Source organism: Varanus komodoensis, unplaced genomic scaffold (genome assembly GCF_004798865.1).
Source record: "Varanus komodoensis strain SLA01 unplaced genomic scaffold, ASM479886v1 scaffold41, whole genome shotgun sequence".
Taxonomy (NCBI): Eukaryota; Metazoa; Chordata; class Lepidosauria; order Squamata; family Varanidae; genus Varanus; species Varanus komodoensis.
Window position 1 is genome coordinate 5,479,254 of NW_025335954.1, and position 12,860 is coordinate 5,492,113.

The 12,860-nt window shown below is 41.3% G+C and overlaps 2 protein-coding genes across 5 annotated transcripts in view; one reads left to right on the plus strand and one right to left on the minus strand.

Moving 5' to 3' along the window:
• Positions 1–807, minus strand: part of LOC123029763 (ATP-dependent 6-phosphofructokinase, muscle type) — a 50,929-nt gene extending 50,122 nt beyond the window's left edge. Inside the window, exon 1 of the mRNA XM_044443048.1 lies at positions 790–807. The gene's annotated coding sequence lies outside the window, so the exon portion shown is untranslated. The remainder of the gene's footprint in view (positions 1–789) is intronic.
• A 245-nt stretch (positions 808–1,052) lies between these two features.
• SENP1 (SUMO specific peptidase 1) overlaps positions 1,053–12,860 on the plus strand; it is a 35,955-nt gene continuing 24,147 nt past the window's right edge. For 3 of the 4 annotated variants that reach the window (XR_006415985.1, XM_044443146.1, XM_044443148.1), the window contains exons 1-6: positions 1,053–1,186; positions 1,812–1,863; positions 6,322–6,371; positions 7,804–7,934; positions 9,538–9,622; positions 10,785–10,944. Coding sequence is in view for 3 of the 4 variants with exons in the window: in XM_044443146.1 (XP_044299081.1) it covers positions 6,368–6,371; positions 7,804–7,934; positions 9,538–9,622; positions 10,785–10,944 (380 nt within the window). In the remaining variant the exon portion in view is untranslated. Of the gene's footprint in view, positions 1,187–1,727; positions 1,864–6,321; positions 6,372–7,803; positions 7,935–9,537; positions 9,623–10,784; positions 10,945–12,860 lie in introns of all 4 variants that reach the window. The other variant, XM_044443147.1, reaches the window with a different exon arrangement.

Here is a 12,860-nt window from a genome sequence, read left to right on the forward strand (position 1 = left end):
TATGTCCAAACAGCATATCACTGCTTCCTGTAGATGTAGGGATAGACAAAAACATGCAAGTCAACCTCATACGTGCTTACTTAGAAGCCCGTGTGTTCATCAGCCCAAACTTAGATGATTTTTTAAAAAAGGATTTTCCATTCTTAGGAAAGCGAGGTCTATCAATGCGAAAGAATCCCTGGGGGAAAGTCCATATCACTGAGTATAAAGCATTTGCTTTGTATAAAAAAATCCAGAGTCATTCCCTGGCACCTACAGTTAAAGCTAGAAAAGAACTTTGTCTGCATCTCAGGAGAAGAGCTGCCAGGTAGCATAACAAAAACGCTAAGCTCAATGGAGCAATAGTCCGATGTGCCCAATGGAGAGAGACTGTAGCTCAGAGACACCTGTTTTAATGCAGAAGGTTCCACCCTGGGCATCTCCACGTAGGGCAGGAAAAATTCCTCCCTGAAACTCTGGAAGGCCATAGTTGACCTTCCTGGTCGTGTGAACAATGATAGACTAGCCAGAGCAAGGGTCTGACTGAATATAAGGAAACGAACCAGCATGGCAAAATGGAGCTTCACCCTACAGAGAACTGAACCTCTCAAAAACAGTGTTCGAGGGCAACTAGAGGGTGATGCCGCTATCCACTCACGCTCTGCTGACCAGTTCTTTTTCCCATCTAAGAATTCTTTTAATCTGATCCACTTGAAGCCAAACTAGGATGAGAAGACGCTACTACACTACCTAACCTACCCACAGCCACAGGAAAAACAAGCATTATTATAGCCCAGAAGTAGGTATTACCACCATCCAGAAACACGTGGAGGTAAAGCAAGCACGCCCACGCACCGCCCTTGTTAAGAGGTTGCAGCAGTGACGCATGCGCAAACCTTCCTGCCAATTCCCTTCGAAGATTCGGTCGTAGGTGCGCGCACGCGCCTTCCCCTCCTTGCCTTCTTTTAGCCCCGCCTCCGTTCTCCCCGAGCTCGTTTTTCGAGTATTCTTCCCCGGAAGAGCGAGGGAAGGATGGGGCGGGGCAAGGTAACCGGGAAAATGCTTCCGCTTCCGGTTGCCTTGACGTTCCCGCCTCTTCGAATCCGGTTCGGAAGAAAGAAAGAGCGAGCTTGGAGCTTTGGTGGACGCGGGGCGTGAGAGGTGTTTATCTCAGGTTCTCCGGTCCCGGTGGGCACCTCAGCTTCCGGTAAGGGGCGGGGTTCTGGGTTTTGTCGTTACGCTAACTGCTCTTCGCCTCCGCTCGCTTCCCCCCGGTCCGCGGCCCGACCCCTGTGTCTGGGGAGCCCTGTGGCCTTCCTTTGTTCCTGCCGGCCGCTTTTAACTTTTTTGCCCCCGCAGGTGTTACTGTAGGGAAGCGCCTGAGAGGCAGAGAACGCGCGCGCGCGCGACTAAGTTGTGCGCGGGAAAGCCCCTGGTTCAAATCGCACCTGTGCCGTTAGGTGGGGCCTCCCCGCCTGACAGGGTCTAAATGGATGGCTTTGGCTTAGTTTACCCTTGATACTGTTAAGTATGGTAACTTGGAATTAAGCCCTACGTTGTTTAATAGGTCTTGCTTGCTTCCAAGCAAATGTGGTTAGGGTGTAAACTTTAGCTGCCCCGTTTTCCCAGGGAGTGTCAGAAGGCTGAGTAAAAATCTCAGGAAGAGGTGCTAGATTCAAGGGAGGTGAGAAGAAGAGAAGACTCTTCCTTTGATGAACTGTTTTCCTGTTTGCTTCCCTCACATACAGGCTGTGTCAAACTTTCCACTGAGATGCAAGGCATGGCAGAGCTGTTTCCCTAATTTGTCTTTTACCATTCTCTACTTGTACCAGGTACTTCCAGGCTCCACTCTGTCCCACCAGATTCCCTTCTCTGATCTGCCAGGTATGTCACCTTTCAGGCTTTGAACATTCCTGTCTCAAAATGAAAGAGCAGAATGCAGATAACCCTGCCATGAATTCACCAGGTGGCCTTGGACAGGCCATTGTTCTCATCTTTTGTCCCTCTATTTGCAAAATGATGGTTATGACAATGGACTTCCTTATAAAGAAGTTTTAAGGCTTACTGAGGTTGTGTGTGTATTATTCTGAATATTGAAAAGGCTCAGAAAATGCAGAAGAGAAGGATCTTAAACTGCATTTTTTCTGGCTTTAACAGATGACTAGTGCTATCTTCCTGTGTACTCCACAACAAGCTTTTTTAAAAGTCCAGTTTCCTATAATTGTCACTGATATTCTTTTGTACAAAATAGATAATGCTAAGCAGGGAAGGGCTCCTGTGCCAGTTGTAAGGATTTTGGCCAGCACTTTTTTTCCTCAATCTTTTAGTTGTTCTGCACGGCACCTAAATATTAACAGTGCAGGTCATTCTAAAATAGTATGTTGTGTCTGATTCTTTTGAAGTAACTTCAGAAGGGAACACTGAGTGGTAATACCTCAGAATGGTGTAACAGGATGAATTTAATAATGGGAGCACCCCTCCACCTTAAAATGCTTGTAATCCTATATATGTTAACAGGTGTCATGCCAAACCCACCAGATAGTTTAATCACCATAATCACTGTATTTGATACGGCTATTAAACCTATCCAATATTTGATGTCTCATGTTCATTCCAAATTCAAATGCCCCTGTCAACACCTTACAACTTCCTGGCCTATAAAAGAAAAATAATAGATTAGCCATATGCAAGCTGGTTTATTTGTATAACTTATTTTTCAGAAAAACCTAATACTTTATTTAATCTAAAAAAAAAAACCCAATTCCGTATAACTGGTCTAGCATGTCTTGTGTGTGTGTGTCATAATGAAGGTCCTATACTTGTGCAACAGACTTGAGCTCCCAAAAGCTAGGCCTGGGTCGCTACCTCTTTAAATTGTTTGCTTTGCTTGGCATTAAAGTCTAGTTGCTTGCAGTAATACAAGAGAACTGTAGTTAGCATTGCTCTGAACATAACATGAAACTAGGGAGTTTTCCATTTTCTGATGCTGAGATGGCACAAGGTCCATGCATACTACCCTTGAACATTCCTTATCAGGCTTTACTTTCATGAGCAAGAAGTAGTAATGAACCTATGCTTTGATGCTCAGACTGAGATGACGCGTCAGCCATCCAGGCAGGAATACTACTTATTAGCTACTTCATTATCTTTTAGCACCTGTGTAAACAATATTACTCTTGTAACCATATATTTTAATTTTGTAGAATGCTGTGTGCAATATTGCAGTGCTATAAGTTTGCAATATATAAAAGCTAGCCACTTTCTTTGTTCTCTGGTTCAGAACCTTTTTGAGAGGGTTCTGCTGTGTCTTTTTTTTTCCTGAACCCAACTGATTGGAGTCCTACCTTGCAGGAACTCTCACTGTGAAGTTTTAATTGTTCTTTTATTAAAACAATTTTTTTATTTATTGTAAGCCGTCCTGAGATTTTTATATAATAGCATGGCATATAAAAGCTTTTAATAAGTAAGTAAGTAAGAGGCTTGCTGTTAAAAGTTTTTAACAGCAAGCTAGCATGTTTGGACATTAGCTAACATGTTTGGATATTATTGCAATAATAAATACTCTTCTTAGTAAACCTGGAGTTGGCATATCACTCTCTGGAAATCATGAAAAACCTTCTACCCCTAGCCAGAGCAACAACTCTTTTGTAAGTCTTTGCAAAGGACAGGGTAGAAGTGTTTTAATTAAATTGAATTAAAAATTAAACTTGTTATAATTTTCTTTGATCCTAAGAGGATTAAGCAATAAGAGGGTAAGAGTGTGTCCCTAACTGCTCATAGCTCTTGACTGTTCTCAAAGGAGCTACCTTATATCACATAACGCTATTTGTCCATCAAGCCTGGTGTTGTCTACCATGACTGCAGGCAGCTCTACAGAGATTGAATTTATGATCTTCTGTACATAAAGTATGTGTTCTCTTGTCAGTGAGTGATGGTCCCTTTCTATTCCTGTCCTTTCATATGTAAGAACTTCATTCCTTGTTGACTTCTTTTCACATTTATACTATATCCTCCTTATTTTAGGGTTCAAGTGTTCCCTTCCTAGTTTGCAATATTTTCTGTTGATACCTTACAGTTACCATTTTACCTTCACTTGTTTAGCCTTTCCTAACATTTACCATTGCCTAACTGATAAGGCCTCCCACACCCAATGCTCCTTTATAGTTCACTACTGCTATCTTTTCAAATACAGCTGCAAAGGCTAACGTTCTGTTAGTATTTTCTCTGATACTAATTGACTGCATGCCTTTCTTCCAGTATTTCCCCTGCTTGTTGTTTGAATTTATTCCTGGTGATTCCCTGCCCTAATTCTCTTGCACATTACTTCCCTGCTATTGTAATATGTCTATCCACCTAGTAGATTCCTCTATAACAGTGGCAGCTCTAATGCTACCCCTGCTGCTGTGCCTTTTACATCTATTATGATAACTTAATCCCATGATTGCTGTTTGATAGTGCTGAGGGGAATGTAACTTCCTCTGTCTTCCGTTCATAAACTTTTACTGCTGTTCATGTGAATAGGAGAATTAGGTTTAGAGGGGATGATAGCATGCCCTCTCACATACCATGTCTTCCTTTCATCTGATAAAACTGTCTTCAACATAATAGTTAATTTCTTTGCAAAATCATAACACAGAACAATTAGATGCATGATCACATCTTGAAAAACTAGTTCCCCAGTTAGCTTCTAATTACATTAGGGAACATGTGAAGAGAAGTGTGACATAGGTATTAATTTCCCTTTACTTATGTAATGATGCTATGACTATAGAGAAGTTCTACTTTAGAGGTATTATACATGCATCATGGCTGTACAGACACTTGTATCAGTTGAACTGACATCCTTATAGTCAGAACGGTTGCAGTTCAATGATACAGGCAATATGTTAGGCTTTCTGGTTGTGTCAAGTGGGGGTGGGGGGTGCAGTGAGCAGACAAAACCTTGCCCTTGTAGCTATTAACGGGAGAGAGCTCTAAACTATAACATACTTATAGCCCAGGAAATTTCATCAGGTGGTAATAAGCATGAAAGATGGCAGCAGGGTAGGAAACATCAAAGTTTACTCTTAGCCTGTTAAATTTCTTCAAGGGAGCTTTAGAGACCTGCCATGATGTCATATAGAAATATAGTGATTTTGTTTCTGGAAACTCTAAAGGCATGGAAAACAAATATTTTTCATGACAGCATTTTGTTTTTGAGGGGGGAAAATGGTTCCTCCCCGCACAAAAAATCCATAATTGTTTTCAAGGCTAAATTGCATAGATATTATAAAAGTGCATTGTAAGTATTTTTCAATTCTTCAGTAGTTGAGGATGGAGAGGGTAGACTTCTGGGAAATAGATGAAGGAGATACACAAACACACATTCTCTTATACAGTGTCCACATTCAATCTTAACCTATACAGTTCTTCATTGTTATAACCCATCAGTGTTCTACTGGAAACCATGAGAGCCAACATAATGTTGTGGTTAATGTATTGCATTGGGATCTGAGAAACCCGAGTTCTAGTCTCCCCGGGAAACCTGAGTTCTAGTCTAACCCTAACCCTAGTCCCCATGCAGCCACAAAGTTCGCTTGGTGATTTTGGCCCAATCTGGCTCTCATCCTAGCCTACCTCACAGTACTGGAGAGGAGGAGGAGGATTATGTAAACTTTCTTGAGTTCCTTGAAGGAAATGGCAGGATATAAACATAATTAAAGAATAAGTTTCAGGTCAAAAGGCCATTTAAATTATAGTGTAGGACATGCTGAATAATGCTAAAAACTAAACACGATTATTAATACATTATTTTCTAATTAGGATTAATGTATTGAACTATGATGTTTAATTTTGAATTTCCGTTGGTCAGAGATAAATATAAAAACATTGTGGAGTTCTTTCTCTTTCACTGTGAAAGTAAGTCTAATGTTTCATACAGTACTCAATAACAAGACTTTTGGTGTATTCCTGAATAGTGGTGGGTAGGGAGACAGGCAACATGCCAGACTGATTGCAGCTTTCCATGCACTGTTTGGACAGAAGCCACCAATGGGGCCAGCAGTACAGTTACTCCTGCAGAGCTTTCTTTGGGCCTAACTGGTGTACATATAGGGGCACACAATCTTGCCTAGTGGCAAGATGGGCACCTCTGCCCTATCTTAATTCTCCTCTGGAGGAATTAGGATTGTTCTTTCCAGTCTCTTAGATTTTCAAGAAATACGATTTTCCTTTCAGAAATTGGAAGTTCTTCCAGCTTTTTCACTCTGAAAAATGGGGATATTTGTAATAGGCAAAAATTGTATGGTGTTTGGCTTGAAGGTTTTCTTTATTTCAGTGTGTTTTATCTGTTTCTCTTGTCAGGCACTGAAGCTTTAGCATCTGGGTCAGTTATGTGAGCGGTGTAGTAATGGGTGAGTCTTATTTTATACCAGTTCACTTTGTTTATAGCCTTTAAGTGGTTAAATAGTTTCTCAGCAAAGTATCTTGCCTGTGTACATTCAGACTTGTTCAAACTTACCTCAGAGTGTAGTCTGGTGAACTTTTACACCAGACTATGCGTACAGCAGTGGTGGAGAACCAATTTCAGCCAGACTGATTCCAGACAAGTACACCAGGAACCCCATGCCAGTAGTGAGCTAGGCCACTCCTTTGTTGGCCTGGATTCCCAGTGCACTTGCTTACTCCCCCCCACCACACACACAGGGAAATGTCTTCTGGCAGACACATACACGAGACATAGCTAGTACCTCTGGGACCTGCTTCTGGACACTGAGTGAGACACAGGGTATGCAAAGTTGGTTTCATCAGCAGCCTGAGGAAGAATTGGTCCTCAAGGCACTGCCTGAGTTGTCCCTTTCCTTTCTAAAGGAGTGAAATTGGACCTGAAAGAGTATCTTGAGACATCAGTTCAGTTACATTCTTGCCCTCTCTCCTTTGTAGGAGGATGGTGCTTTGGGGATGGACCTCTCCTAAGTGATGGCCTAAGTAAAACAAATTTGGCTTGCAGTCTGGAGATCGTCCATCCTTTGTTTATAGGTTTACACATGAAGTTCTTGCGCAAGTTATACCTTGCTTCAGTTTAACACCTGACCCCAGTCCTGCTGACAGTGGTTTCCCCAGCAATGCTATGCAAAAATGGATAGTAACATCACATTGGTTTTGGAGTATAAAGGGGAACTAGTTCTACATTTTGTATGCTTTTTAAAGTGCACTGTCAATGTATACTGGCTGTATATATCATAGCAAATGAGTAGGTGTGACTGTAGGAGTTTCTTGGCAAGTAGGAGGAGACTGCTTTTCCCTATTTGACAAACACTGGGGTAAAAGTCAGTCCATACCATCAAGGTTATGAATGGGAAACAAGGATTATGTTTATTTTCATTCCTGTTTTGCTGTATGCCCCTTCTCATAAACTGAATTGAAGACAATGAAATGTTGCTTGCTGTCTTTTTAAAGCACGCACATTCTGCCTTTTGAGGAGTGAAAGCTAGTCCCTAAAACTGCACAGAATATTACATTTTTGCAAGCTGCCATGCATACAACATTGTTGCTAATACCTTATTCTTTGATGAACTTGCCAAGTACCTTCATTTCTACATGAAGGGTGGAGGAAAATTTCATGAATTGCTTCTGCCTGGTGCTGCTAGGTATTTATTGTTAATTATTTGACTAGTAAATCTTTTCCCCATTTGTTCTTTTAACTCTTTATAGCCCACAGGATCTTTTCCCTACAGAAGACCAGTATCCTTCAGCAAATCTTAGCAGAACTTGCAGCAGTAAAAATCTTCCTTAATTTGTGTATACTTCTTTGAGAATTGAACATTAAGGAGATTTTTCTTTCAGATGAAACTGTTGATTGTGTGACGATGGATGCTGGAGATTATGCAATAGCTAATCACACTTCTGTATTCAAGAATCTTCCTCCACAACGGAATGCTTTCTCAGGAGATCAGCTTCTATTGTCCGGCAATAAGGTTTGGGAATCAGTTGCTTTTGCTTTCTTACCTGTGCAGGGTTTGTTTTAATACATGGCTTGCTCAGGAATAAATTCCTAACTTTCTGACATGCCAATATCAAAACATGTATGATCAAGTTTTTCTTTTTGAATTGTAACAATTACTTGACGTCAGCATTTCCTTAATACCAGTGTGATGCAGCTAGGGATATATCTGCTTCACTCCAGCTTTTCAAATGAAACTTCACATGTTCCAGTCTCCTACAAGTTGAATCTCTCTTTGGGGTACCTGGGATTCTGTGCTGCAGAATTTGTAACAGAATACCTGTACCATGCCCACATTAATTGTCTTCAGACTTGCCTTTTGAAGTTTAGAGGGTGCCACTGCTGTTTCTCTGAACCAGCAGGATCACCATAAATGATTTTTCTACCCTTTTGTCAAATGCACACCTTTCTAATTTTCTGCTTTCCCAACCTTCTTAATTATTGTCCTGTTCTAAGTGATACTACAAAGTAAAATAATTTGCATGCCTAGAATGTTCCATATCTAAATAAGTTATTGTTAGCTTTTGCATAAAGAAGTCTGAATTTTTCATATACTGTGGTACCTTGGCTCATGAACTTAATCTGTTCCAGGACTCTGGTTGTGACCCAAATTGGTTTTGAGCCAAGTCAAATTTCCCCATAAGGTTCAATGTAAATAAGGTTAATCCGTTCTGTCACCATTTTTTAAATCAGAAAAATGTGAAGCAAAGTGACAACAACAAAGATCGTGGCCATCCCCCCCCAAACACAAGCATGGCCATCTCCCCGCCCCGCATGACCGAGATTGCACCTGTCATCCCAGTGCGGTGGGGGGTGGGGGGAGAGGCGTGATCGCGGGTGCACTGGGGGAGGAAGAGACGGGCACAAACAGCGCACTTGGAAGGGAGAGAGGGGTGTGATCTCGGCATCTCCCCCCCACCCCCAGCACGATCGTGGCCATCTCCCCACTTGGGGGTGGGGTGGGGTGGGGAGATGGCCGTAATCGTGCTGGTTGGTGGGGGGGGGGGAATGGCCGAGATTGCACCAGTCTTTCCTGCAGGAGTGCACCTCTGATCATGCATGCCTCACCAGCATGAACAGAACTGCGATCATGGCCATCTCCGCACTCAGGAGGTGGCAGGAAGATGGCCACAATCGCAGTTGTTTTTGTGCAGGGAAGGCGTGCATGATCACAGGTGTGCTGCTGCAGGAAAGACGGGCATAGCACAGCACAACCGCGGGGGAGATGGCCGAGATTGCGCCCGTCTTTCCTGCAGCAGGGTGCCTGTGATCACACATATCTTCCCTGCATGAACAGAACTGTGATCATGGCCATATCCCCACTGGCGGGGGGTGGCGGGGAGAGAGGGCTGTGATCTTGGTCGCCACCCAATGCGGAGTTTGCAACCCACGTCAAAATTTTAATGAGATTTTTGTTTGTGAACCAAGGCATTCGTGAGCCGAGGTACCACTGTACTAAAATTCTGGAGGCACTGCATATATTGCAACTCTTACTCACTTATATTGCTGAAGCTCATTATTTTTATTGAAATAACTTTCTATGAATATTCTTTGCTTTTAATTCCTTGTTTGTTCAGCTTTTATCAAACAAATTTGACAGTTTGGAAAGACCTTCTACTTGTCCAACTGGAAACGTTTCCTATAGTTTCAATTACTGTTCAGGTAAGGTAAACTTTGCTGGCTTGAGTTGAGAGACTAAGTTCTTTTGAAACATATGCAGATTATACAATCATAGAATAGTAGAGTTGGAAGGGGCCATGAAGACCACCCCCCACTGTTGCAGGACACCAAGTTACACCATCCCAACAGATGGCTGTCCAGTTTCTCTTTGAATGTCTCTAGTGTGGGAGAGCCCATGATCTCTCTAGGCAGCTGGTTCCACAGTTATATTGCCCTGACAGTGAGGAAACTTTTCCTGATTATAGCACTGTATTGAAAATGCCCTTGTGTAAGGTGTATGTATGGTGTGTTTTTATTCTTGCTTTAATGTTTGGTTCAATCTAATACTTGTTAAATAGAAGAATACCATTTAACTGACCCAAACTGGATGAAAGCAAATCATTTGAAATGATCCTCATGCTCTGAGGGGGAATTGTGACCGTTTGCCTGAGTTCTGTAGCTAGAATTGTCTTGCAGTAAGAATATTACTTTGTAACAGGGATGACCATTTTCTGTATTCTGGGGGCTGTTTTTCTCCAAATGGATTAAAATGTAGTTTGCACTGCAGGTAAAACTTGGGTTCCATGATAAAGCTGATAGACATAGTAGTTAAGCCTTCGATATTATGGAGTACATGCACTTGGACAGAGCTTTACATATATGTATGTGTACGTATTACATGCATGTTGTATATCCTCTTGGATTTTTATATAGCATTGAACTATGGAATATGACAATTTCTGAAAAAAGTTATTCACAAAAATGGGCAAACATTGTATTATACCTTCCTTAAAGCTTGGTAGGATTTGGTATATGAATGGCTAAATTGCTATCTTTGGGTTAAAAAGTGAAGATTATTTTCCTGCAAGTGTAATGTGCATAAATAGGGATTGCATTGTAGGAAATCAGGCAATTACTGCCCAAAAGAAATTCACAGCTTGAAAAGTGAGGCAAACTGATTGTGATTGACCTTCAAAACTACATTTAGAAATCTCATTTGTAACCTCTGTAGACTCTTTCAAGTTACTTGAGGCTGCCTATGTACATGAATGGATGTCCTCCATAGGTCAATTATGCCTTAGTGAATGACATTGTTTTCTACTAGAAAATGTGAATGTCAGGCTGTTAGCTTCTCATTCACTGTCCAGTGCTTTTGTCTTGGCAGAACCTCCATCGCCCGAGAGCTATCAAGCAGCAAGTACAGTAAGAACATTTGGAACAAGTGCCAATGGACAGTGGAGGAATTGTACTTCTAGCCTGGGTCCTGTTTTACAGAAACCTAGAGCCAGTCGTGGTGTGTATTTTGAAATGCGCAAGAGTCCAAGGTACATAAAGTTTAACTAGATTTTTTAATTTGTATAAGATTTCAATCTTTTTGTTTCAGCCATGGCCTGTAGCAAAAAGTTACAGTTAATAGTTATAGTTCATTGTAACAAACAGCTAAAAATTGACTGCACAGAATACACACACCCACGAAAATTGAAATAGTTACTATCACAGAACTCCCTGAAAGAAATCAGTATTTGGCAAATAATACTATCTTACATAGCTGTATAAATACACAGTTGAACACATCACCAACACAGAGAGCTGCATTTGACCCCAAGAAACAATAGGGAGGTATCTGCTTGCTTGGTGGAATTCTCAGACTCTCTAGAATAAAATAAGGTGGTCACCTCTGCTTCCCAAATAACCCAATAAGGATTGAACACATTCAGTAGCAGAACTGAAATTCTGCATACTGAATTCAAGGAATTCCTATAAACTCCTAATGTGGATGTATTTCTGTGAGTTCTGAAACTCCTTCCCATAGCCTCTTATGTAACCATCAACATCTATGTAAGATAGTGTTGGTTGTCTAGAATTTAGAATATTTTTGAATTGTATTGCAGATCCCAAGAAGCCCAAGAATAAAGCACAATGGAAACAGATTTTCCTTTATGGTGTATAAAAATTTCAGGCACAAAGGCTATGATATTTTGGGGCAAAATCCAGTGAGGCACTTATTCCTCTGCTGATTCTTTGTCATCCTGCACGATCTGTTGCACAAGTGGATGAATCCCATGAATTATGTTGTGGAAATGGGACCCACCTCTTGTACAATAAAGATTAGTACTTTCCAGAAGAAGCCCTGAAATAAGCTCTGCTATTTCCTTGGTGAGCTCATTGGAGCTGCCTTATTCAAGCTTCACCTGCCTGTCCTGTTCCAGCAACAAGCATTTGCGGTTGCATCCACAAGTGCGAGCTGTTTGCTCCATAGGCAGCTCTACTTGGAGATTGGTTGGACACAAAAGAGTTGATGGGCATAAGCACCCTGTTGGATTTTGCCTGTGGTGAACTTCCTTGACTAAAATCCAAGATGTCAAAGATTTGGTCTAGATAAGCTTCACCTATTGGGCAGTGCAGAAATGAAAGAAATAATGTATTAAACTCTGTATCTGTATGAGAGAGAGAATTTGCAATACTAGTAGTAAAACAAGCAAGTTGAATTATGGATAATCTGCCACTGTATTGAAGAACAAAAAAAGGAAGGGGGGAGAACATTGTACTGAAGAGTAGCAAAATACTTAGAATCAGTTCTCCAGAATCTGTGGCAGTGTCCAAAGAGCCATAGGTGTCTGCTGCCACTAATCTTTAATTCTAAACAGAACCTAATAGGCAGAGTCCAGTTACAGCCTGGGCACTTTTCATGCACAAATCCTTGTCACCATTTCTCTTGTTCTGGACCATCTCCTATGTGCTTCAGTGATGGTTTGTTCACTTTTTTTGTGGAATGCTCAAGCACAGGACAGACTAGAAAGCTTTTGCCTTATGAAGTCACATAATGTCTGCTAAGTTTAACTGAAAAATAATGGCTGGGAAGCAGCTTCAAGAATAAAAGGTGTTGGGTAGTATAAAAAGTAAACACATTAATTAAAATTAAAAATAGATAAGTAGATTGAGGGCAACTTGGGTATGTGACTTTGAGGGCCAGATCCTTCTTGTGGACTTGGCACCAGCATTTAGTTGGTCACTGTCTGAACAGAACATTCAGTTGGATAGGCTTTTGGTCTGATCTAGCATACATTTTCTGATGGTCTTAAATGAGAAATGGCAGACTGAAGTATCACTAAATTCCTGTAATTCTGAGTGCGCAATTTTAAATCACAGGATGGGAAGGAGAGAGCCACCTTTCTCCTGCAATCATTCTTTATAAGCTGTTTTCCTCCCAGTAGGTTGGGAAATAGCTTGAAAAAGAAGT